Genomic DNA, 26,945 nt, shown 5'->3' on the forward strand with positions numbered 1-26,945 from the left:
ATGGGAACTTTTTAAAACCTCCCAAGAACCATCTGCATTTATCTCATGCTGTCTGGCATGGAAAGGTGAGTGGGGGAAAAAGTGAACTGAGTATGGGAATAATAGTGTGAAGGGATTTGAACAAGTATCAGAAAACACAGGTTTAAGAGCTATGGTCATTAATTTGTCTTATGTTTTAACCCTGTGTGTCCATCTACCTCTAGTGGTGGAGTCATAGCAGTACACGAATTACAATAATCAGCGTCCTGTAATGAACACCACAGACACAGTGTAATCACCATGAGAAAATCTCTGAGTAAAACTGGGAGTTGTGAAAAATATGATACACCGGTGTTTTGCCAGATGAGAAGTTTATCTATCATCTTTTTACTTTTTTAACTCTTTTTATAACTGTACCATATATCTCTTTTAATTTATTTTATAACTTTTTTTCATTTTCCTTGCTTTTATTTTTGTGATTAATTTAATTCCTCTCTGTAAAGCACTTTGAATTGCCATAGTGTATGAAATGTGCTATATAAATAAACTTGGCTTGCCTTGCCTAATGATGAGGAGGTTGAGAAACGTAGCAAGGCAATATCCAAGAACAGTTTTCTATAATGACAAACATAGGGATCGTCCCTTAATTAGGCCATTTAATTATTGTATCAAATGTGTAACTTGAATTAAAATATACCGCTGTCACGAGCTAAATGTATGCAATATCTTACGAGCAAGACGGCGTTGTTCCTACTTTCAACACGGATGTGATTCGACCGTAGCCACACACCCACAGGCTTTTACACGACAGTTAAACAAACAAGAAGTTTAATGTTGCGTAACTTACATTTTTAGAAATGTATATTGCTTGTTGCTAGTGACGTGACATTTGAACCGAGGCGTTGGAGCTCGAGTCATAGACATCTATGGCTCGAGTCGTGTCGAGCATAAGTGGGCGTGGCCAGGGTTCTGGTGTAGAAATCATGTGACCAATGACAAAAGAAGCCTCACTTTCTGTCCAATCACGTGCGTGATTCATTTTGTGTGTTGGAATCATAGACTGTAAAAAATAGGTTGGAATGTTCGAACTCCCAGATCTTAAGAGTAATGTTTTTTGGCCACAAAAGTGTTTTTTGGCCACAGCTGCTTCCGTACATACTGAGTCAGTGTTAGTGAGGATGACTGTATGGGGGATTCGATCTTTCCAGGACAAGGCAGTGGATATGGAAGGCCTCTAGGTTGATGATGTGCTGGCGGTATTGGGTCCATGACTCTGCCCCATAAAGCAGAGTGGAGAGACATACCACGTTGTAAACAGCGACCTTGGTACTGACCTTCAGGTTACGGTTTTCAAAAACCCTGCTGCGTTGGTGTCCAAAAGATGATGAGGCTTTATTTATCCGGATGTGTATTTCTGTGTCAAGGGAGCAGCATGAGGACAAAGTGGAGCCGAGGTAGGTGAATTGGTCCACTGTTTTAAGTCGAACACCATTTATATGAAAACTGGGGGGTGTGGGAGATAGGACATGACCTCGGATATTTGAGTGTTAACCTGTAGGCCAAAAGATTGGTACAAACTGGAAATTGTGTTAAGGGCGTGCTGCATAGAGTCCGCACAAGACTGCACAGTCATCAGCATACTAAAGCTCACAGATTTGGCGGGTCTTTGTCTTTGTGCAGGCCTGGAGCCGACGGATGTTGAAAAGGCTTCCTTCAAGTCGGTATTCCACATGGACACCGTCTTCATGTCCCATGACACACACACGCTGTTAAGGCTTTTATTTTTGCACATAACATGAAACTATCTATAGGCCAAGGGATTGGGAATTACCAAACGACGCCACAGCAGGATTAACTTTTGCAACAAGCAACACGTAACAGTAGCCTAATATTTAGTTACTGAATCATCTTTTCTAAAAGAATCAGTTCATGATTCAGTGACTCATAGGGACCAGCTTCTAGTCACTTCGAAAACGAAAAAAGAATTTCGCTGTGAGTATCTTTGGATATTTGCATACTGATATTATATGAACTATTTAAACCTATTTTGTCATTTTATACCACAATACTTTCTATAGGCTACATGCTATTCTAGGTCAGATAGTCTACATTTAAAATGAGAAGGACACACAAACAAAAGGAACAGTGGTATGACCAGAACTTGTTTTATTACTCTTTAATGTAATGTAAATTATTCCTTTTTTGAGATACATTAAACTTTATAAAATTTTGCCCCAGTCCAGCCCTGGGTGTTCAGATAGGCTGTAATTAGCATAATAACTGAAATGGAACATTATTACTGATTTGGAAAATACTTGTAGCTGCCAATCATACATTGTATACAATCATACGGCCTTTATTTAGTGCTTTATACAATACAGATTGTTTCAAAGTAGCCTCACAGTAATAATCAGGAAAATAACAATGAATGATGCAAACATCACATATATGTTACCAATTCAAATTAGCCTATACAGCTCAAGTCAGTTCAATAACTGAGTTCAATTCAGCTTTAGGCAGCTATACAGAAGACAATTAGTGTGGTTATTCAGCTCGAGTCAGTTGATTTCATTCAGTAAAGTGTTGATGTTGCAAATTCGTCAATTATAAAACAAAGTCCAATCAGCTATAAAGCAGCTTTGCAGAAAACACTGGTGTCATAGTCCAGGGCTGCGTTTCCCAAAAGCATAGTAAGCCTAGTAGATCGTAGAACCATTGCCACCAATAGTGACGATCAACTTAGCTCATAATGCTATTAAGAAATGAAGTCCACCTCAATTCAGTTCAAATGTAGTTCTCATCCAATAGTGTAAGTACAGTTAAATCAATAATATCACTGACTATTAAGTGTCTTTTAAAGCCCAACTAAGCAATCCAAAGGCGACAATGACAAGGAACCCAAACTCCATCAGGTGATAGAAATGGATTTTTTTTTTTTTGGAGAGACCAGGCTCAGTCAGGGGGATATTTCTCCTCTGGCCAAATGAAGGAGCATGGTGTTATTTATGACTCCAGTCTGGAGCACAAGTCAGATTGTAGATTGATATCATTCAAAAAATTTCAGCCAACTCCTTTTTCTTGATATGTCACAGCGGCGTTATGCATATAACCTTGCTTTGTTGCTTTTTTTAATGGTACTGAAGTGAGTATGCATTTATTGACAGAAAAATAAGAAATAACATCTCACTGAATCTCACATTCCTAAATCATCTACAGTTCACTGATGGATCACACAGTTTCACTGCTGATCCAAAATAAACCGTAAACCCAGGATAGATCGGCTGCGTGAATTTGCCCTGGACTACGTAGATGAGTTTCATTGTGTCAGAAATGCTGAAGTAGTTCACAATTCCAGCACTGTAATCCACATACACTCCTAATCTAGAAGACTTTAATTTAGAAGTGTTTACATTGAGTTTAGTCTTTTTGTTACTGTCCCAGAATGTGTATTTGGAAGGAGAGCAGTATAAATTCGTAGACTGATCATTGCTTCCAAATTTACACTCATCACCCCTTCCCTTCCTGCAGATGCTCCTATACGACAACGAAATACCCACGCCATCACTCCCACTCCACTCAACTTCCCAGTAGGCACGTCCACACACACTCTCTCTACACAACACCTGAGGCCAACAATCAAATCTCTCTGGATGATTGGGATATCGCTGGACTTTGCCAGTGTTAGAAGCCACTCTGTTCCCCCCAGACAGTTGGAGTATTTCATTCATTGTGTTTGAATCCATTGAGAGCTCTTGTGAATCTGATGGAAATAAAACACAGTTTAAGATCACTATAAAAACAGTAGAAGTCAATGAAAAGTCATGTCGTGTGTGTGTGTGACATACATTGTAGGATCTCATTTCTGTTCCTGGGTGCATCTGTAGGATTGTTGTAGCGCATTACTAAGAAAAAAAAAAGATACATATATTTATAAGGTCACACCTTTGTTTTCATATTCACACAGTTTTTATTTAAATGATTAATTCCTGAATTAATGCTATATACTTACCCAAACCAGACACAACCACTACCTCTGAATGTAGGAAATTGTCCATTTTTTTCTTAATTTTTTTAGAGAAAGTTTTTCTCAGATGATTAGAAGAACGAGATCTGACATCAAAGCTTAAAAGGTCAGTAGGTTCACGAGAAACAGAGAGAGACGAAGAACTCTATGAAAAAAATAAAAATAATAATGAACATCCTCATCACTTCCACATTTACCTAAACAATAATTTGATTGTACTGTGAATGTTTACTCAACATATGACAATATAATGTCTTTAGCCACCTAATAGCACATTGACAGTGTTGTGCGGTATTTCAATCACTGAACTTGGTGTGATACAGAATTTACCTAAAAAATCATGTTTGTTAGTTTGTTTAAATTGACAACAAAATTAAAGCAAAAACAGTTTATCATTGAAGGGAAAAAAAGCACATTAATTGTACCTCACCTGTGTAAATTGTGTATTAATATGCATTTTTTAATTAATTAACACGGTAAACATGGTAACATTTTACAACAAGGTTTCATTTGATAACATACATGTAAACAGACAATACTTAAGTATTTATTAATCTTAAAAGTTTGTTATCATTTACTATTTTTTAAAATCAAAAGTTGTAACTGTAATAGTTAATGTACTGTAAACTAACATGAATATGAACATTTTATTAACTAACATTAACAAAGGTTAAAAAATTCTGCTAAAACTGCCCAGAAAAAAAGAAGAAAAAAATCTCTGTTTGTATTTAAATGGGCAAATGCTCAAGAGTCAATGATTGGATCATTATTGCAGTGATTATTATGTTTCTATGTTATATGTTTGGCAACAGTTTTTCTAACCCTAATTGATGGAATGTGTAGCTTTTTATTTCTTAAACAACCATCTAGGAAGACACATCATGGCCATAATCCAGAATGACAAAGCCAAGATTAATCAGGCTCAAATTATGAAAGAATTGTTGGGAAGAATCATTTTTTCATAGACCTTACAAGTCCAGACCTTAAATTAATTAAAAGTCTTCGGGATGTGCTGAAGTAGACTTTACAGAGTGCTTGACTTGCATTGTCAATTCAAGATCTTGACCAAAAATGGAAAACATTTAATGTAACAATTAAACATGATAACATCAGAACACTTATTTCCATCAAGAGGTGTATATTTTTTGGTCAAGATCCTGGAATATGCCCATGATGTGTCTTCCTAAATGGTTGTTTAAGAAATGAAAAAGTACATGCTCCATCAATTATGGTTATAAGAACTGTTGCCAAACATATATAACATGCTAGAAACATAATAATCACTGCAATAATGATCCAATCGTAGACTTTTGCCCATTTAAATCCAAACAGCGACTTTTTTGGGGCTGGGCAGCGTATATGTTAGTTTGTGTTATAGTTAAATTCACTAACTACTAATGTTAACAAAAAATACCTTATTGTAAAGTGTTACTCAGTTTGTTTGTTTTTATATATCCTACTGTCTGCTATCCATATATACTTGCTTGGCCAAAGGATTTGGATTCAGTTATTTGGAACTACACTCTACACTACGCTTTATTGACATCTATAATTTCATGAGAAACCTTTAACATCACAAAAGGTGTCATTATAGTGTAAAAAGATTTATATAAAGCCTTAAAATGTCTTTCGCACTGTTCAGTGGAACTGAAGGGTTCTTTGGGGAGCCAAAAATGATTCTTAAGTGTTGCGCTGGCCAGGCTTTCACAGACTTGCATTATTAAATAAGTTTCTGGTCTAATTCATACCTGATTCATTCTCTCTGCTCCTGGTGACACGTCATGGTTTTTGTGGATATCCATTGTACACCGCATACAAATACTCATCTGGTCAGTGTGACAAAAAATCTCCAAAAGCTCACTGTGTATTGGACAGATCATCTCCTGGAGTTGTTCAGTAGCATCTATCAAACAGTGTCTCTCAACTTTGAAGAGATTCTCATGTTTTTGAAAGTGAATTGGACAGAAAGAGTTCAGACACACCAAACAGGATTTGATGGCTTTGTATTTTCTGCCAGTACAAACATCACACTCCACATCTCCAGGTCTTGCGTCACAGTGAGGAACATGAGCAGTCTGGGGAGCAGTCTGGGGAGCAGCCTGGGGAGCAGCCTGGGGTCCAGCCTGGGGAGCAGCCTGGGGAGCAGCCTGGGGTCCAGCCTGGGGTCCAGCCTTGGGTCCTGTCCTCCTCAGTTTCTCCACCATTTCAGCAACCACCACATTCTTCGCTAAAACTGGTCTCTGATTGAAGGTCTTTCTGCACTGAGGACAGCTGTAAACTCTCAATTGAGCATTTTCATCCCAATAGCGTCTAATACAGTCCATACAATAACTGTGTCCACAGGGGATGGTCACTGGATCGTTCAGTAGATCTAGACAGACTGGACAGCTGAACTGTTCCCGGCTCACAGCAATATTAGCTTCTGCCATTTCAGTTCATTTAGATGGAGAAAGACAGTTCGACAACACTTACCACACTAGTTTCCTGGTTTTGTGTTTAAGAGAAGTGCCAAACCGGTGTGTCTACAAGACGTGACTGCCTATATTTTGCTGCACATTAACAAAGTCCCATAAAAAGTCCACTAGGGTCACTAAATAGTGGTGTGCCAACTTTCGATTTTTCAACATTTCTGAGAAATGCACTGATAATAAAGATAATTTTGCATATGGCTGAACAAAGGTCTTGCTTTATATAGTCATTTAGATTATGTTTTATATTTATTACAGTCACAATTAGTCTATGTTAAAATTGCTTAACCAGAATAGCAATTTAGAATGTGCAACACCCACACAAACAAACATAATGGACATCATGACTTGCAGCACATGGGGCTATTGAAATTTAATAGAGAAGATTCTTTGGATCATTGCCAAATTTGGGTCGGACAATGTTAAAACACGCATCAGTGAAACTTTTCAGCCTCTAAGGGACATGGTGATGGAGGAAAAATATGAGATGGGAAGATAAAATAATATTTAAATGATTTTGCGTTCACTCGCAAAACTTTTGCGTTCACTCGCAAAAATCCATAAACCATTTTTTCTTCCCATCTCATAATATTTCCATAATCAGTTTTGCTTTCGCATGAAGAGTGTGAAACTTTTCAGAGAGAATGCAAAGGTTTTGAGAGATCTTGCAAAAGCATTGAAATATAATTTTTCCTCTCATCTTTACTTTTTCCCATCACAATGTTCTATTCAATGGCAATAACTACATAGTATAACATTTCTGATTAATAATTACAGTAGGTTGTTTGCAACCAACTTAGAGAAAATTCAAATTTGTTTAATGGTACTTTTAGTTACTGAAATATAACCCTTCGTTCTCTGTGTGGCGACTAGCCCCAGTCTCCCCTACATGTACAGTGCACTCAGGCCCGGATTGGATATATTTAAATAACATCTATTTTTGCTCCGCCAATGAAAATAGTTCCAAAGGACATCAAAGTAGTATCAGATGTTATGTGTCATGGTTCCTGAATGAATCGACTGAGTGAATGATTCTGTGACTCACAGAAGGTTATTTAGGTTCTGAATAACTCAATGGCTGCATCTGAAATACACCTTATATATAGTAGCTGAAAAAAGTAGGCCTATGTGAAAAGAGTAGTATGTCTGAATTCATAAAACAGTGGGTGAAAAGTACTAATTACGAATTAGACGAATTACTTCCAACAAGATTCTAAAGTGTGCATCTGATGGACAGTTTGCTATCCCATGAGGCCATGAGAGAGGGTTAGTGAAGCGACGCAACTGACACTTTAAAGTGACAACATGACGGATGTAGTGCATCCGGATTATATTCATACTACACACATTCATATTATACAGAACATACGTTTTTAACGCAAAGTAATTACTTGACAGTATGCAATTTCAGATTCAGATGTCTTTGAATGACGGTTGAATGAATGATTCAATGAATCACCCACAAGTCACGTATCGCCACCTACGAGTGTAACTTTCAGAAAGTGTTACTGAAAATAATCCTTACTACTAATGCACAGACTGACAGCCTGTCTAGAACGCGCAAACGTAAAATTTTAAGCATTTTGATATACCTCTTCCGTCCCTGTGAGGTCCCCTCCACAGTTCTGGATTTTAGCATGAAGAAGCAGAGCATGTCTGCACATTTCCCCTTGCTGAGGTGCAAATGACTCACTGCTCTTTTAAACTTCATTCAAGTGCCCTTGGGCTGCACACTGGACTCTCTAAGGGTGCTAATTCAAATAAATTATAGATAGGCCTTTGTACCCTGGTGAAGGATGGAGGATGTGAAATGAATTAGATAGTAAAACCTAATGCTCCACCACACCCAATCTCACTGTGCAGCACTGCAGGAGTCTATTTAAAACCATTATTGATCCACCATTTCAGGACAGTAGATAACCTGTTACTGCTTTAAATATGGCATACTGGGTCAAAATAAAATGAATTTCTTTACTGTAAATCTTTACAGTAAATCTAATATAACTGCAGTGTAGTGTGAGATTTTTCTTCTCCAGGTGCTGGAAATAGTTTATTAAATTGCAATATGCAATCAATGGTCTTCTTAGTCAAGAACAATCAATTTTCTTGATTTAGAAAGAATACCAACAATACAGAAATAGAAAAAAGGAGGAATTACCTATTGCTAATATTTTCCATAGAGTAATGATTTCAACACTAATATGCTTTCTGGTAAACAAGTCACCTCAGTATTTTATTTTGCTTGTTCTGCGTAGATTTGCAGTTGACAGCGGTTCGCCAAATATTTACTTTACATATTTATATGGTTATCTTTGTTGCGATCACCTGAGACCAGTGGGAAAATATTCTTCCATGCCAAAATTTATGCAAATTCTTACAATGAATACATTTTTAAGTGAAGAATGTCAAATAGTCTGCAGTCTCCAAACTGCATATAAACCCTTGTTTTAATTTAGTATGGTAACCTACTGTATGGCTTGATTGACATATTACTGACATATATTCAGAGTAGTACAGTTTCACCCTACAGCCTACACCCTACATATTTAGTCAACAAATGTATTAGTGTTTAATCTGTGCCCACACTATACATTACACTATACTGATTTCCCAATTTCTAAACACTCACCTTTACACAGTTAATGTTAGTCATGCAGCTTTGCAATGGTCAAATTACATAATCTTATTTCTGAAATAAACTTGGATGGGATCCAAGATCCCAATAATTCACAAGTCATAGTACAGCATATACTATTTATTTATATTTGTGCATTAATTCATGATCTGTAATATGAGGCAGTAACCTGTTAAGTAAACAGTGAGGATAGATGGAATAAGATGTTCAGGTGCTTAAAAAAGAATGAACTGATGGTGTGCAAACTGTAATAATACCTTGTTCTCCTTTTCATTCTTCATTATGAATACAACTGAGAGTAGGATGAAACATACATGATTACTCTAACAAGACTTTACAGTACATTTATGATATACTTTGGACTTGTCGTGTTTGTATGACCAAATTCATTCACGTTTATTAAAAGACACCCTTCAACTTGTTCCTTCTCTCATATATGCGCAATGCAAAACGTGACTAAAAAGTTTTAAAAGTTGTAAATAGTTGCATAGTAAACTTTATTAAAGATATTAGGTTGCATGACGGTAATGACATCTCTTACGGTGGATCCACAGATAGCATAAAATGCTAAATCTAACGGAGTAAGGCAGAATGAAAGGTCTGAATAGCAAAGGGTCAGTAATTGCTCCTTCATATATGATTCAGCAGAGAGGAGAGAAGAGCAGCGATAAACTACAGGAGCATTTACACACTTGACAGAGTGTAAATCACTGTGAATGACAACGTTGGACCCCGTTTTCTCCTAAAAGAGACAATCATCCCTGAGACCCAGAATGACACTTGATGTTCATATCATACATATGCAACGCCCTGCACTGGACAGTCACCACAGCTGCTCCTGAGATAGAGCGAATGGTTCAGGAGAACAGCATCTTTCTCTTTGATTTCCAGCATTCGGCATGTGATCGTCACTTTAGGATGCCGTGTTTGAATGCCGTTATAATCTGCTTCCTTCACATCCGTTTTCCTCATTCATTTCTTCCTCACATATTTTACGCATGTATACCATTTCCTCGTCCTCTTCCTCAGTCTCATTTACACTGTCTCTCTCTGTTTCTTTGTTTTGCTTCTTTGCTGCCTTGAAATTGAGGTTTCCTCCCTGTTCGCCATCGTCCTGTTCTTCGGATTCACCAGCTTCCTCTGACACGGAGTAAATCTCTCCCGGGTTGTTTGGCCCTTTGCAGTTCATTTGATGACTAACAATCTTGTTTGGAATAGAACCACCTGCTAGGCCACTAAAGCCGCCAGGCTTCCAGGCATTGGCTTTGGGTGCGCCCTCCTGGATCATAGAGGTGGTGACGCTCTTCAGTTTCATTTTGCCCTTCAGTTGACTTCCAGCTGAAGCAGAATTGCACTTCGAAGGGTTATCAGGATGCACAAAGCTTGAGGCTCCTGCGCTCCCTTTTGAGGTCGGCGTGCCAATCTTCATCATTCCCATCACCTCATACCGGAAGCTTGAGATGTCCTGTTTAAGTTCCTATTAATGATATTATTCAAACATTGCTCAGTAAAACATGATGTACAGTTATATCACACTAAAAATTAATAGGATCTATTTAAATGCAAAAACATGACTGAATTAATCTGACCTGTTTTTTAAAGGTTAAATTGTTTGAAATTGTGATTGAGATTGGCCAGTTGTGGCATTTTGTGGTCAAATACTTTTAGTATAATTTTGGAAAATTTCCTACACTGCCAAGATTTACAAGTCTCATATTAAAGCACTCTATAGTCTATTTTTTTTTTTATCTCATATAATTAAATTATTTTTTATGTTTTTTTTTATAAATTATATTTATTCATAATAAATTCATAAGTAAATATCCATTTGAATGTATAAATAAATATGTATTTACTCATTTACATATGTATTTACTTTTTATTTACTCAGTAGCTGTGTAATAAACAGTGTTGTAACTGATAAAACTGATCAAATTAAAAATATTAGATGAAAAACTTAAAAATGTTAAGCTTAAAAAGCTTAAAAAAAATATTTAATTAAACAATTAGAAATGGCAACAACTGAAATAAAATAAGTTTCAGTTAAAAAAATTAAATTACTAAAACTAAAACCCAAAAATAAATGAGTTAGTATTAGTATTTTAAATAAAAATAATAATAAAAATGACAAAAGCACACTTTTTTTTTTTAAACTTAAACGAAAAAGAAAATGTAAAAATAAAATTGAATTCAAAATATTATTAAGTACTATAATAGTAAGTAAGTACTAAAATAATACAGGTAAGGAGTGGAATATTGTAGAGTTACACAACCTGATCACGGTTTGTTTTGTGATATTGGTTGGCTGATCATTGTTCTTTACTTATTACAACATTAAACAACAACCATACACAATTTACCTTAAAGTTCTCTTCTGTTAGTCCCTCTTCTTTTTTGGCATCCCTGATCATTGCAGCCACATACCGCTTAACCAGGTTTCTAAGTACCTCCTAAAAAATTAGATTATTTCAGTTATGAACCTAGAAAAGATTAGGCCAAACAAGCAGCCCTTAGAGGAGTCTTCAGAGGAGTCGAAGTGTATTTGAAAGGGAGATTAATCTCTCAATTCAGAAGTTGATTGACACCGTGTGAAATAAAATGAAATGGTGGCAGGCTGTAACCTTTCATCTGGTCCATTTAATGATCAGTTGCTTTGAAAGAGACACCATTACCTGGTACTGGCGGTTTGTGCGGACATTTTCAGCAGCTCGAATCTGTAAAAAAAAGAGAATAACCTATACTTTGCTATACTACAAGGTAGTGAAAATCTCAGTAGCTCCAATCATTTTGTTCACAGAATCATTTCGTTTCTTCAACATATTAGATTTTTAATACTGACTGTTGTTTATTCCTCATACATCGCAATCGCATGACTTAAGAAGACTTGTGCAAGTTCTATAGACTAGTTTAATGGTGCTTTTATAAATCTTGGCAATTTAAATCACCATCTACGTTTTGTCTGGTATAGAGCAGAATGAACATTCTAATTGTGTTCCATGGAGGGAAAAAACATTTAAACAACATTAGGGACATATGAACTAACCCATGTTTCATATTAATTATTAATAGTAAAAGAGAGCAAATAGCTCATTACCCCAAGTGATCCAAGCGTCTCTGTTCTTTTTCTGTGATTAACTTTGAAGCAGTTGCTCTTGATCCATTTGATGAGGTACCACGTTGATTTTGGACTCGGGATGATGTTGAAAGGAGGAGGCAGTGTTCCGCCCTCTTCGAAGTAGCTCATCCAAAGTTTAGTTCTGGCAAACTTCCACTCAATATCAGCATGGTCCTGTGGACCAACCAAAGACATGCCAATCAAACAGTAAACTGAAAGGTATAGAAGAATATTTCCTTTTCAAAATGAATGAAAGCAAAAAAGTGATTACAAAATATACTATAAATAAACGTTAAATATATAAGTAAATACATACATTTTGATGTACCCAAAAGCAACAAAAGCAACCATTTATAATACTTACAGCAATATGTTGGTAGGAATTGTTCATCATAGCAATAAGCATATTAAGAAGCACCACCAGAGAGATTATGTTGTAGGTCCCAAACATTGTGGCTCCAACAAACTCTGTGAACTCGTGTTTGGGTTCAACATTGGTCACATGCAGTTGAACAAGACCAAATATGGACCAGAACAATGACTGCAGTGTCTCAAACATACTGTAAAAAACAACAACAACATGATATCATTATTTATTGCACAGCAAGTAAAATGAAGGTTAAATCTATAGATCTGAGAAAACTACAGTTCCTCACGTGGTGAATGCATTGTTCTGTTCTTTGCAGCGGATACCCTTGCATGTGTCGGGTTTTTTTGGAACATCATCATAATAGAAATACAGTTGATTGAGTCCATTTGCAAAGGCGAGCAGCACCAGGCAGTAAATGAAGAGAAATTTGAGGATGTCCAGAAGCATTCGGCCAAGGGAGATCTGAAGAGGGCCCAGGTGGGAGTTGGCTGTGAAGAGTGAAATCAGTCGTAGGGAGCTAAATATATTGGCAATGGCGAACAAGGCCTCCCCCACCAAGGTAGGGTGCCACATCTCCCACTTGTCCCGGGGCAGGTTGCCAGAGTCCTGCAGAAAGATAAATGTTGTAAATTACAGTACATCATCGTATTCAACCTCTGGTCATAATCTGTTCTTGCTTCCAAATAAGACTAACATCTTGTCCTAACCATGCACAACCCAAAATGTTTTCCAGCAACAAGTAATCCACAATGAAAGGCGAAATGTGTTGAATGCTAATCAAAAACAATTTTTTTAGGTTTAATATACATTTATGTGGACCATGATTTTGATTTTCACTGAAATTGAATTTGTAAGAATTAAAATTTCTATTTTATTTCTATTATTTATTTAGCAAATATACTTAATTGGTCAGTTTCCTAGACAGGGTTTAAATTAAGACGGGAATCTAGAATAGTTAATCGTGGCTTAAAAAATGGTTTTCTGAAACACAGATTAAGTACAGATTACTAACACCTGGACTATGGAGTCATGAACTAAAATAAACCAGATTAATTTAAAACAAACTGTGCTAATCTGAAATAGCATGACAGAGGTCTGACAAAGCTTAAAATTATATGGAACTGAGAAGCAAGGAAAACAATGACAGCAGAAAAAAAGACTGCAATCAAAAAAACTTTACTGAACAAAATAACTCTTTTAAAGCAAACAGCAAAGAACAACTGCACACATCAGATGTGGAATCTACCTAAGCGCCTAAAGCATAGGTCAACCCTGCTCCTGGAGGGTCACTGCCCTGCACAGTTTATATCCAACCTGTTTCAGCTTGTGATTATCAGAAAATCCTGAAGAGCTTGATTAATTATGTGTGTTTGATTAGGGTTGGAGCTAAACCCTGACAGTGCCAGGACCAGGAGCATGGTTGAAGAAAAATATGAGATGGCAGAACAAATTATTTGTCAATACTTCTGCGTTCTCTCACAAATCTTTTGCATTCCCTCAAGAAACTTTGCGTACACAAATGTTGTGAGTGAACGCAAAGTTTCCTACTCTACCCACTCCGAGCAGGATTTGAACCAGGGTCTCCAGCATGGAAAGCAGGTGCGTTAACAAGGGCGCTAGTCTCTAGCGTTGATCGCTAATGCGCCTCTTCCTAGCATGCCTGTGTTTTGCGCACACACACACAGGGAAACCGCCACCATAGGGTTTATTTTATATAGGAATAAAATAGAACATTTGAAAATAATTGAAATTTGTTACCCTAACGTGAGAGACAATCTTCAATGAGATAGTGGCCAGATACAGAGAATTCATGACAAAGTCCATGAGGTTCCACCAGTCATGAATGTAATCCTGAAAGCCACCGTCCCACATTTGTTTGATCTCAGCCCATACAAAGCCTGTAAAGCAAAATATATGAAAGAAAATGAATCTACAACTGATCAAAATCCGACTGGTCAAATCAGAAAAAATATCCAGCCCTAAAAACACATTACCTAAAACCCAGGGTAGAATCATCCATTCCACAGGGGTAACGGTGGGCTTTGAGGCCTGCTTAGAGTGGTTTATAGTGTCATTAGTGTTATTCATTTTGGTATCCACATGTTGGGAGGCCAACAGCAGGAGAAAGAGGAAGGTCAGATAAGAAGCAGTGTGGCATATAAACTTGATGAAGGGTTTTCGGATGAAGAGGCCGTAGTGGCTCTTGGGGGCGATCAGGTAGAACAGCGAAAAGAAGGGGAAGAGGAATCCGATGAACATACAGGTGACAGACTTGCTGGCCCAGTGGCGGCGTCTCCAGCCTGGGAACTCATCGTACCAGCGAGATGCGAGCAGCTGCTGACAGTTTGGCTGTGCTACAAACTAATCACAGAGTAATGAAAAGAGATGAAATTGACTAATTAAATAAATGAACTTTCTTAAAAGAGTAAATTCACTGTTAACCACAAATAAATCAAGACAAACAGTACATACAGTAATGTATAGAGGTGCTGAGATTTTGCCTGAACTGTAATTTAACGATTTGCTTGCATTTTCTGTAATGTGCAGTGAAACAAAAATCATTTTCTGACTTATTTCATGCATGGAGACTGTCATCATCTTGTTTTGTTTTTTTACAGTTGCAAAAGGAATGCTCTCTGCGGGAGAACACAAATAACGGAGCCATGGCCTAATGAGAAACAAGTGCCATTTGAAAAAAAGCTAACACAAAAGGCACAAAAAGGCTTACAGTAACATACTGTTTTTTCTCTCTCAGACTGCTCTCTCTGGTTCTCATCATATCTGGTTTAAATCCCTATATCTTTTCTGAAAACCATCTGGGCCACACATGGAACGCAGCAAGCCAAACACTGACTCATGTTTGAATAAAACATAGATATATGTGATTTTCTTTTTTGTGATGTCAATGATACTTAACTCTTACTTTTTCCCAAATTTGCAGAATATGTGGTAATGTTTTTTTTAATATTAATTATGTATTTAATTAATTAAATTAAAAACATGATTATATATATATATATATATATATACAGTCAGAACCAAAAAAGAGATATTAGATATATACTACACTGTTTATTTATTTAATTATTGACAATATATAAATAGTAATTAAAAAATCTGTTTTTTTTGTATATATATATATAATTATTGACAATATATAAATAGTAATTAAAAAATCTATAATATATATATATATATATATATATATATATATAAAACAGATTTTTTAATTACTATTTATATATTGTCAATAATTAAATAAATAAACAGTGTAGTATATATCTAATATCTAATATCTAAGAAATCTATAAAATATATATATATATATATACACAAAAAAAATACAGATTTTTTAATTACTATTTATATATTGTCAATAATTAAATAAATAAACAGTGTAGTATATATCTAATATCTCTTTTTTGGTTCTGACTGTATTTCATGAAAGACAAATGATGAAACAGAATGGTTAAGCCTAGCTTGTTGTCAATTGTTTGTGATGTAGAAGATCTTCCTGAGGAATTTCAATGATACAGCAAAAGAAAAGTAATATTCTGCTGTGCCTCTGTTAAATTACATTGATGCTATACATGTGAATAAAGGGCAACATCTTCCACAGCTTGTAAGCATCACTTCTCCATTTTCAGTCATGTTTAGCACACACATACAGTACTGACCACATGTATGACAAAGTAGCTTGCAAGATGACATATATCACCACATAGAAACCTTTCCTGCATAAGAAAAAAATGTCCTTCAACCTTTTAAACAGAAAGAGCTTGTAATGTTTCATCTGGACAGAGGGGGGCAACATAGATCCACATAACGTTGCAGCCACCCTGCAAAATCCCTCTGGGGTGGGCAACTCTGGCCCTAACATCTACTTTCCAGCAGAGGCTGAATCAGAAATCGCCCACTATTCCCTACGTTAGTCCACTAACACAGTTCACTTGAAGAAGTGAATGAAAACAAGTGAGCGAATTCGGACAGCTGTTGAGCGTACATCGGCTGTACACTCGTTATTGCGGTGCAATGTGGGATAGAATGAGTGCACTCAATTACGTCCACTATGGTTTCGGACACCACTACAAATGGCTGTTCCCTCAAATAATGCCTTATTTGAGGGTATGGGGGGGCGATTTCGGATTCATCCAGAGTTCCAGTCCTAATCAAACACACCTGTACAAGCTAATCAAGGTATTCAGGATTACTAGAAAGGTACAGGCAGGTGAGTCTGTTTGATCAGGGTTGCAGACAAATTCTAGAGGGAAGTAGATCTTGAGGGCCAGAGTTGGCCATAAAAACTCTAAAAACCTATTATCTTTGAGGTATCTTGAACATTTTCTTCTCAGCTTTAAAGACCCAAATTTGCTAATTAGATTTACGCACACCACCACCTGAAATTATCCACATTGTGTAAAATACACCACATTGCTAAATCAGCAGGGCAGCCATCCAAATATAATCCCAGACTACTGAAACAAACAGCTGAACACCTGTGAACCTTTGCAATATGCTTGAGTGCTGTTCCTATCTGGAGTGATTGTTTTGCGCTTCTGCTAATGATCTAGAAGCATTTGAGGATTGCTTTCAAAGTTCTTGTGTTGTCACAGAACCATTGCTGACATTTGGAGAGCAAACATCCTACCTCTTTCTGATGGTACTTGATAGCCAGTTTAAGCCTGGCTAGATCTTTACTCCCTTCCTCCACCAGGAAATTGATATCATCCTTGTAGTTCAGAATCAACTCGAGCTCTCTGGAGCTGCGCGTCTGGTCGAGCATATCTTTGGCAAACTGCTTGCACTGCTGGGAAAGCTCTTCGTACTCTGACTTGAATTCATTCTCCACCTTGCTGAGCTCCTGGAGCTCCCAGCTAAGCTGAAAGGCCGTCAGGAAGGGGTCCTCGCTGGATAGGGCGATGAGCGAAGGACTGGCCAGGGCCCGGTAGATGTTGAGACGGGATCTGGAATGGCGCAGGCTGTCCACGTCTGAGCTGGACACGCACTCCATGCAGTTGCAACGCACCTGGTGGGGCTGGGGCACGGACACCCCCTTCTGAACCAGCATCTTGATGATCTCATAGTTGTTGGTGTGTGCGGCCAAAATAATGGGCGTTATGTCAGGGGTAAAATCGGAGAACTGTTTATCCAACAGGATAGGGGGCACCTAGAAAAAAAAAGAAGAAACCAGAGCTGGTAAACAGAAAGTCCACTGCAAAAAAGAAATAAATGAGGGAGCAGGCCCCCAATCAAATAGCTTTGCTGCCATATTGAATGTTATGGTTTTTCTCTACAAGTGTTCTTGTTCCACTCCCTTATAATGTCTGTGATGTAATTTGCTTTGAATGAAAGTGCTAAATGAAATGCTAAATGTATGCAGTAACATTCAGAAGTTCGGGGTCAGTAAACATTTTTATGTTTTTGAAGTCCTCAGTGGTCACCAATTAGGCTGCATTTGTTTCATCTGAAACAGTACAGTAAAATCTGTAATATTTTGAAATATTATTACAATGTAACATAACTGTATTCTATTTTAAAATGTAATTTAATCCTGTGATGGCAAAGCTGAATTTTCAGCATCATTACTCCAAGTCTTCAGTGTCACGTGATCCTTCAGAAATCATTTTAAAATGCTAATTTGATGCTCAAAAAATGTTTCTTATTATTATAAATGTTGAAAACAGCTGTGCTGCTTAATATTTTTATGAAAACCATGATGCATTTGAATAGAAATGAATCAAAAGTTCAAAAGAAAAATATTTATTTGAAATATAAATCTTTTGTAACATTTTAAAATGTCTTTTATGTCACTTTTGATCAATTTCTAAATGCCGTACTGAACCCCCAAACATTAGAATGGCAGTGTAGCTCTACGTCTATGATAACACAAGAAATTTGTTGGAAAAGACCTGTTATCATTAATGAATACCATTTCTAGTCCTATAATTATATTACTGTTTACTCATAGCCTACTCATGAAATGACTTTCGTACAACATAGTTAGCCACATTTAGGGTAAAAATTTGTGAATTTGGACACTATTGTGTATGACATTACCACACACATGCTGTGCCATGAAAGATGCAAAGATTTTAAATACAAGCTGTTTAGACTGAAACAAATTTTCAAAAATCCAATTTTAAATGGGTTGCAAACCTCCTACAAATGTGATCTGGATCAGGTTCGTTTTTCTGTTTAGACTACAAGAAATTTTAGAGGGAACGTCTGGTAAGCCTGGTTCCCTGAAGACCCAGGAAACTATAAAGCATACCCAGAATCAAACCGCGCTAGTTTCTGATGGGCTGAAGCAAGTCGATCACAGGCATGCGGGGAGTATGGCAGGGCACCGCAGCGTCTCGTTTCCTCTTCAGGGAACCAGGGTTGCATACGTAACCTGAGACGTTCCCTTTCAAGGGAACTCGAGCTGCATCGAGACACTGTGGGAACTTTATACCCACTACGCCATAATAACAAATACCTGTCCGTGTGATATTGTTCAAATGTCCTGAAGGGAGACACCCGACAGTAAAGCTTTTGAAGCGGCCATACTCCTGGTGGGACCAGAAGTGGGACCCGAACCGTGAGGAACACGTGCTGAAGCGCCCTCCTCAAAGAACGCTCGGCGGGAGCGGAGCGTCCTGACGGACAGCTTATCACAATGCTCACACTCAGCCCTCTCAGGGACTGACTGGGTATGCTCCACTCCCAAACAAGCAACACAAAGTTTGTGTGTATCCCCACCCGTAATGAAGCGTGGGCAGGGAAAAGCACACGGCTTAAATTGCTGCTCATTCGCCATAATATTTCTTATATAATGTACAACTTGAGAGCAAGAGAGCGCTTGCTGAAGACACAGAAGCTAGCGTGGTTTGATTCTGGGTATGCTTTATAGTTCTACCAGAAAGACTCGGGAGGCGAAATAACGTAACAAGTATGCATTTATTAACAGCCCAGCAAGCAAGTATTATGATATAAAGTTCTTTAGCGTAGGCCCCGTCCGTAGCTCGCAATCCGAGGGTACGGAATCTGCATTTCCTGCCTGAAGACGAAGGCAGGGGCGCAGCCGACCCCCTGGGAGGTATGGGAAGGGACCATCCTGGTGGTGGTGGGGAGGATGGAGGGGAAAGAACCATCCTGGTGGTGGTGGGGAGGATGGAGCTGAATGTAAGCGTCAGCATCTGCGAACTCAGACGTGTAAGTAACGATATTTTATACTACAAGTATTAGAACACGATTGGATAGATGAGAAGGTAATAAGTGACGAAACAATTGAGTCTTCCCGGCAGAACTTACGCTAAAGCTTTCATTTTCCTGGTCTATGACCCGCCTATGACGTTCTGTCACACCTTTGGACTGATTTCAAACGTGCTTCATGACGCAATCACGCAGGGACGTTCCACATCGTCTAGACGCAGCTCGAGTTCCCTTGAAAGGGAATCTGATTTTTGCTGCCCGTCTGAGCAAAGCCTCTGAGTTGCTCAATGCATGATTCAATTATTCTATGCTATCCCACAAAAAACCTAACCAGCTAAAATGACAAATTCACCTTATTTTTCTGTGACATGGCTCATGATGATCAACTTGCTACACTGTGTGGCGATAGTCACAAAGTGAAAAATTAATCTTCAGCTGCAAGACAGTGAGAAAGATAATGCAAGCCACCTTCATGCAAAAACAAGAAAAGAACTATTAATATTATTAAAAAGAACACTACTTTCAAAACTTTTAATTAAACAGCCATGTCTACAGGGAAAAAATGTCCCTTTCAGAGAGGATTAGTGTATTATCAGGTTCCAGGTATCACTGCGACATGGTCTGGAAAACCGTTTGAAACGTCTGAAACAGTTTGGATGTAATCTGTACATTTACAGTCGCTTCGCAAAAGAAAGTAATACCAAGGCAACTGTGAATTCCTGCATGTTTAAGTTGAATTGAAAGGAGGACCCAAGAGCTGCTACAGTAGGAGAGACATCAAATCGTTTCGGTTTGGAAACTCTAAAGTAAATTTGTCAGTGATTGCCGTCTTACCTGCATGCCCCTGCTGGGCTTTTTATGGTTCAAAAGCAACTCCACAGCCCCCACCACCTCCTTTCGTATGGCGTGTAAGAGCGCATCCCCCACGTACACGCCAAAGCTGAGCAGCATCTCGACGATTTCCAGATTCTCATTCTCAATGGCAATTAACAGAGCCGTCCGTCCCAGTGGGTCGATGCAGTTGATGTTGATTTTGAAGTAGATCTCTGCTTCTATAAGCGATTGTTTGACGCTGGCGTAGTCACCTTTCTCCACAGCGCACAGGTAGGCCTTCTCCAGCGGTGACAGCTCAGACTCGGCTCGAACTATCTGCAGCGGGATCCGGTCTCTGTACGCGAAGTTGTCCGTTCTGCGGAAGTAGAGCTGTGACATTGCTGCAATGCCTTCATGTGAGACGACTGGGCATGGAGAGAGATGGAAACAGAGAGAGCCAGTACAGAAAATGAAGAGATGCTGGTAAATGTGGGTAGGAATCATGCATTACACAGGAAATGGCTTTAAGCATCGTAAACCATCATCTCCACACCCAACATCCCATTAGCATGACACTCAGCCCTTATTTGCTTGGTTTTCTGTTGACTCTGAGGTTATTAGATTTAGTTTTTTTGTTGAAGGCCACAGTGAAAACCTCAGATACTTCTAATGGGACAAGCTCTTAATGGAGTTAAGAGAATACTTGCTATAAATTATGGCATAAATGAATACCATGGACTGGTGTTTATAAGCAACTCATTACCTTCAAAATGCATCATTAATGTTAATCAATAAAATATCTGCTGGGAATTCAACCTGTTGAGATTATCCAAACTGTATATCAGGTATCTAATATTCAATGTTGGGATCAGTTTTGCTTTCCCTCAACACGCAAATGATCTCTGGAAATGCCCTCTTATAAGCGTCATTTGGATCACAATAGATCACAATAGAGGGTGGCTAACTCAAGCTCAATATATTTTCACGTTTTATTCTACAACATAAAATACAATACATCAGTAATACCCCCTTGTGATTTTTTAAGCTTCACTTGTCTTGAATAAGGCAGTCTAAACTTATCCACCTACTTTAACAGCCTCACTGTTTATAATCATGCTCTTGCAAACTATTCTAAAAGAAAAAAAACTTTTCTTAAATAAAGACTGAAATAGTTGTCAGAAGCTTAGTGATAGTGATGTTGAAGTCATATGAAAGTGGTGTAGATCATTTATATCCTACATCTGGTGACTGCTTCAAAATTTATAAAAAATGTGTTCATTTGTGAAGATTATTCTGATGAACAAAGCATATGAATTAAACTGTTGTTGGTCACAGAGCTTATTAATGCAAATATTTCAAAATCATGTTGGATTTGTGTTGAGGAAACCAGGATGATGCTCACTTCCGGGTTGGCCCAGATATGTCGTCGCTGCAGTACTCTATAGACAACATGAGTCAAATATTTGTAGGCGCTGAAATCTGCATAAACGTGTTCTTTGGATATGAGCTGGATATTTGTCATAATAGGTTCATGGCATCAGGGGTCTGCAGATGATGCTGATGTTTTATGGCAAGTGCTTATGTGCTTTACAGAAACATGCTGTTAAAACATTTTGGTTCTCGACAGACTTAACAGTTACTATTCAGTGACCTCATGGTGTTTTAATGATCCAAATATACAGTACATTAAGCTAAATGAACACTTATACTTGTGACTATCTCCTAGAGACGTCTATCGTTAAGATAATTATAAACACATTTAGTAGATATATGTTTAATGTTCATAATGTGGTTTCTTACACAGTCCTGAGTGTCTGATGAGGGCCAAATACAATTACTCTCTTTTACCACAGTAAAAGTATGAAAATGCTCTCTTGTAAACTGTCATTTGGATTAATGAAGAGAAAACATGGGTCATCCAACTCATTATCTGATAATCTGCATATGTGTCATCTGGATAAGGGCTGAATGTGGCTGATTGACAAGATATAAATAACCATAACCTGTAAATAATGATGACCAGTGCTTAATGTGTGGTTTGAAAAATAGTCTACTGATAAAACATTATGATCTCCAACACACTTCTCGGCTTCTCAGCGTGTCTTGTACAAACTTTTACAATATATGAGGACCTTCCATAGGCTTCTACTGTTACAAATTTGTAAAGCTTAAACTAATTTTTTTTGCTATTCTTATAGTTTTAATAAAGTTAGTTGCACTGTAAACCCTAAACCTGTCATTAATAAAAGTAATCATGATGTTTTGGTTAAACATACTTTAAATTAGTCTGAATAGTGTTCCCTCTGGTGAACCTGTGTCGAATTTAGCCTGTTATTTCCTTTAATAAAAATGTTTATATTTTTGTATGTGCACTATGAAGTAGTGAGGAGAAGTCTGAATTTAATAACTGACCCAGGTGCCACTCATAATTCCCTTTTTAACCAACCATTTGCTATTGTTTTAGTAAGCAAAAACAACATATTTGATTTAAATGAATTGGTTCAGTCCACACTTTGAGAAGACTATGTGAACTTGATAAGAGGAAGACATGCAGTTTTAGTCCACTTCAACCACTTTCTTCGATTTTAAAGGCTTTTTAGACAAAGTTGCAATTCGTAGATTTGAATTATGAGATTATTTTGATCTATTTATGAACCTTTTACCTGTGAAGAGGCTTTATATTATGAGGGCATTTTCAGACTGTGCGCAGAAGGGGTTGATGAACACAGACATCTCAGTGCGCAGTGCGCTCTTTAGTCGCCACTCATGATTGTTGTCTCAAAATATAGTGAGCTGTCTACCTCAGCAGCATTTCTGGCCATAGATGCTTGTTTTTGCCGCGTTTCGATTTAGCAAAATGTCCAAAAAATACTACACGCGCACCTAATGCCCCAAAATGATGCACGCGCATATGATGCCACAAACAGGTAGGCAGCTCGTATTATTGTGAAAACAAGCAACACTTCAAGCGATGCTGTAGTTCATGTTAAGCATTAAATTACTTGAGATTTAATAGGTTATTTATTTTTAAATACCACAATAATTCCTTAACTGTGTGGAGCGCGTTTATAAAATAGAACTCGTTGTTACTTTAAAGGAATCGAACACCTAAAATGAATTCTGTTGTCAGTCACACACCCTCGTGTTGTTCTAAACATGTGCGAGTTATTTTTCTGTTACACAAAATGAGATGTATTCTGAGATGACCCCCCCCCCCCTCCCCTTCCCCTTCACCTTCCCCTTCCCCTTTGTGTTTAACGAAAGAAATTCAGGTTTCGAACAACATGATTGTAAGCAAAGAACAGAATTAGCATTTTTAAGTGAACTACCCTTTTATGAAATAACAGAATATCACCTCACCTGTTGGATTTTGGATGTTGCACTGACTCGTGACTGGTTCGTCTAACTAACATACAACAGGTGCCCAGCGCGAAGAAAACCCGTCACACTCCAACCGCCTCCACTGAGGAAAAGCGCGAAAATGCGCATCGGTAGGAACAGAAAGCGGTAAAATAATATCCATTTGTACATGCAGCAAGGCTCAATGATCCTCTCATTTCGCATTCAAGATGGAGATAATCTGCAGAGTTTCCCAAAGCAAAACATTTTTGTTATCTCCAGAAAGTGCACGTGTGAGATCTTTGATCATTTGTCATCTTGCACATTCTCTTTCCCGTAGGCTATAGGTTTCATCGCACTTTGACGCGTTCTCATCTTTCGGTAAGAGTTATTTTGCTGATTGAAGAGACTTGGAGCGCAAAGAGCTACCAGATGTCCTGTCTGCATTCTCTCTCTCTCTCTCTCTCTCTCTCTCTCCTGAGAGAGTGCTTGTACATGCGTTACGGTTCACCACTCGACGTCTAGTCACACAGTCTTTCAAGGTGCACTGAGTATTTTATTGAATTGATTATCATTACAATATATATATATATATATATATATATATATATATGTGTGTGTGTGTGTGTGTGTGTGTTATAATGATCTCATATATATATATATATATATATATATATATATTAATGTAGTCCCTAACCAATAATAATAATGTTTACTTTATATAGCGCTTTCAGCCCCATATTATATAGCACCAACCCCGATTGGGGTTTTACATTTAGATCTTTTCAAGCTGCATCAGATTTCTTTTTAATCATTTGTGGCAGCATTTATATATCACACATTTCTGTTGAGCTTATGAATGCAATGGCCAGTAAGATTTAGTCATTTTAAAACAAAGATTTTTGTTCAGTGCGCAGTCCTGACTGAATTCTACACTCTCGTGAATTCTCTAATCATAAACAACAAAGTGCAGATACAAAGTAAAAGATTCAAGTGGTTCTAGTGATTATATATAACTGGATTTTTTGCCAGAGCGCATAACTCAATGAAGTGATGGACCACTTACTTTAGTGATGGGGAACAGTCTTTGCTTGTTTATTGACTCCCGGTTTGAATAACCATTTTGTTTTTCTTGCTATATAAGTCTTGCCAAGTTTTGTCTTTGTAGCCAGAATATAAAGCTTTACAACATTACAATTTAAAGTATATTAAATGGACAATCATTTTGATTCATTCAGATTGTAAGCAAATTTCATGCATCCATATCAGTAGGTGTCAGTGAAGTCCAAAACAACTTAAGAGCTGAATATCAAATAAACCAGCTTGAAATTATTCAGATCGTTAACCATTACTCTCATTTTGTATAATTACAAATACTTCTAATTAAATTATTTAATGAATATTAATGAAATATTCCTATGCCTGTGATGTTTTTATCTGAACATTTTCAAAAATTAGCTCAAATTAATCGTTATTTATTTCAGGCAAGGTTTGAAATAGCCTATAAATATCATTTTACATTGAAATGAAAATATTTAAGAGTAAGTCGAGACACTGTCCTTCTGAATATCATTTGTTTTGGCTTAACAGCAACCAGACAGATCTATCATCAGTGATTTATCATAATGCCAAGTTGACTGTTAGAACAGATGAACATTTTGGACAGTGAAGTCTGTAAAACCAGTGTTATTCATATGTACACTTTACCATCAAAATAGTACAAATGAAACGTGTCCAGACACTGATATGATTTTTGTCTCTTCTGAGCCATACTGCTCTTGATCAAACCAGTGAATCTGAGTCATTGATCTGGGTTTGAAGCATTAGGTGTGAAGAAGACAACTCTAAAATCCCTCCCGCAATTTGTCAGATTAACGGTTCAAACATCACAGAGCAAGACTAGCAGCAGCCAAAGACATCTCTCTGGGAGAATTTTATGTCATCTCAGGGATCTGAAGGAAATACAAATCAAAGATCTGGAGCCATAAAGCAAATTTCACATAATTTCTCAACAGCTATTGCAAAATGTTCACCACCTGTTATGTTTAAACTCCTCTGGAAAAAAAATGCAGGTCTTCACCCCAAACTGAAAATCTGTTTCTGTTTATCCTTTTTCCTTTTCCTTTTTAATATTTCTGTTTCACAGATAAATCATTTATTATTTTAAATAGGCCTAATATTTTTCTTTACTTATTAGACTGTCAAAACTAGCTTAGCAACATGCTAACAACAAACTATTTAAATCAATCGGTTCAATTAAGTCAGTTTCTGTGGGGTGTAACTGGTCCTACTTGCACCGTTCCCTTCGAACCAGCGTCACCAGCATGGGAGGTAGGTGTGCTAACAAGGATGCCAAACCTTTGTCGCTAGATTAGCGACTTTTCACACCACTTTAGCGACTTTTTTTTTCTTTAAAAAAGTGACTAGCGACCAAACTAGTGACTTTTTGCACTACAAGTTAACATGTAGTCAGTCACTATATCATATTATTTCCGTTGTCTGACAGAAAATATGTAAATGAGAACAGCTTTATTGTTATTACTTTCCTTCAAAAATAGTTGGCAACACTGCAAGGACGCTAAAGGCCACAGCCAGTTGTAAGTGCGCCTCTTGAGGCATGGAGGGTGAGCACAGCTCTTTACTAGCTGGCCTCCATTACAGGGGCACATATAAGCGAAAACAGCAGCAAACAAATCCTAAATAATTCATTCAATTAAAAACATGCACCAAATAAGTTAAACAAATCAAATGTTTTTAGTATTTATTACATTACAGCCAATGGAGCCAAGCCAAAGAACAAATCTGTGTTTTCTCAGTTCAGAAATGGTTAATTGTTCATCCTTCCAGTGCTGCTGGAGACTCTCTATCCTATTTTAAAGTTTCCTCTGGCTATAATATTTTAGAATAACACAGGGTGAATAAATCATATAATGTCTGTACTGTGCTACCCCTGTTGATGCCTTGCTTTGGAAAAAGACAGCAGTGCGAAGTAGGGTGATGGGGAAACA

The 26,945-nt window shown here is 37.5% G+C and overlaps 2 protein-coding genes across 2 annotated transcripts; both read right to left on the reverse strand.

Annotated features, from left to right (window-relative positions):
- Positions 1-3,185: 3,185 nt before the first annotated feature.
- On the reverse strand, positions 3,186-6,432 carry ftr54 (finTRIM family, member 54; the record flags this gene model as incomplete). Its single annotated transcript, XM_084105392.1, has 4 exons — positions 3,186-3,739; positions 3,825-3,881; positions 3,989-4,148; positions 5,752-6,432. The coding sequence occupies 4 exons, from the start codon at positions 6,430-6,432 to the stop codon at positions 3,186-3,188; spliced, it is 1,452 nt and encodes a 483-aa protein (XP_083961518.1).
- A 2,787-nt stretch (positions 6,433-9,219) lies between these two features.
- trpc4a (transient receptor potential cation channel, subfamily C, member 4a) lies at positions 9,220-24,057 on the reverse strand. Its single transcript, XM_084105554.1, has 11 exons — positions 23,959-24,057; positions 20,620-21,023; positions 17,240-17,758; positions 14,586-14,952; positions 14,350-14,489; positions 12,878-13,197; positions 12,586-12,781; positions 12,201-12,395; positions 11,779-11,820; positions 11,467-11,556; positions 9,220-10,583 (listed from the first exon to the last, which is right to left on the reverse strand). The coding sequence occupies exons 2-11, from the start codon at positions 20,995-20,997 to the stop codon at positions 10,044-10,046; spliced, it is 2,787 nt and encodes a 928-aa protein (XP_083961680.1). The 5' UTR covers positions 20,998-21,023; positions 23,959-24,057; the 3' UTR covers positions 9,220-10,043.
- Positions 24,058-26,945: the final 2,888 nt, after the last annotated feature.

This window comes from Abramis brama, assembly GCF_963993115.1.
Source record: "Abramis brama genome assembly, chromosome: 25".
In the NCBI taxonomy this organism is placed as follows: domain Eukaryota; kingdom Metazoa; phylum Chordata; class Actinopteri; order Cypriniformes; family Leuciscidae; genus Abramis; species Abramis brama.

Bases quoted from the DNA above. Each gene is read 5' to 3' on its own strand.
- trpc4a (XM_084105554.1), bottom strand. From the start codon at position 20,997: ATGTCACAGCTCTACTTCCGCAGAACGGACAACTTCGCGTACAGAGAC. The intron at 14,953-17,239 runs GTAGGATGTTTG...CTCTGTGATTAG, and splicing joins TCAAGTACCATCAGAAAGAG to TTTGTAGCACAGCCAAACTG. The intron at 13,198-14,349 runs GTAACAAATTTC...ATCTTTCTGCAG, and splicing joins AGATTGTCTCTCACGTTAGG to GACTCTGGCAACCTGCCCCG.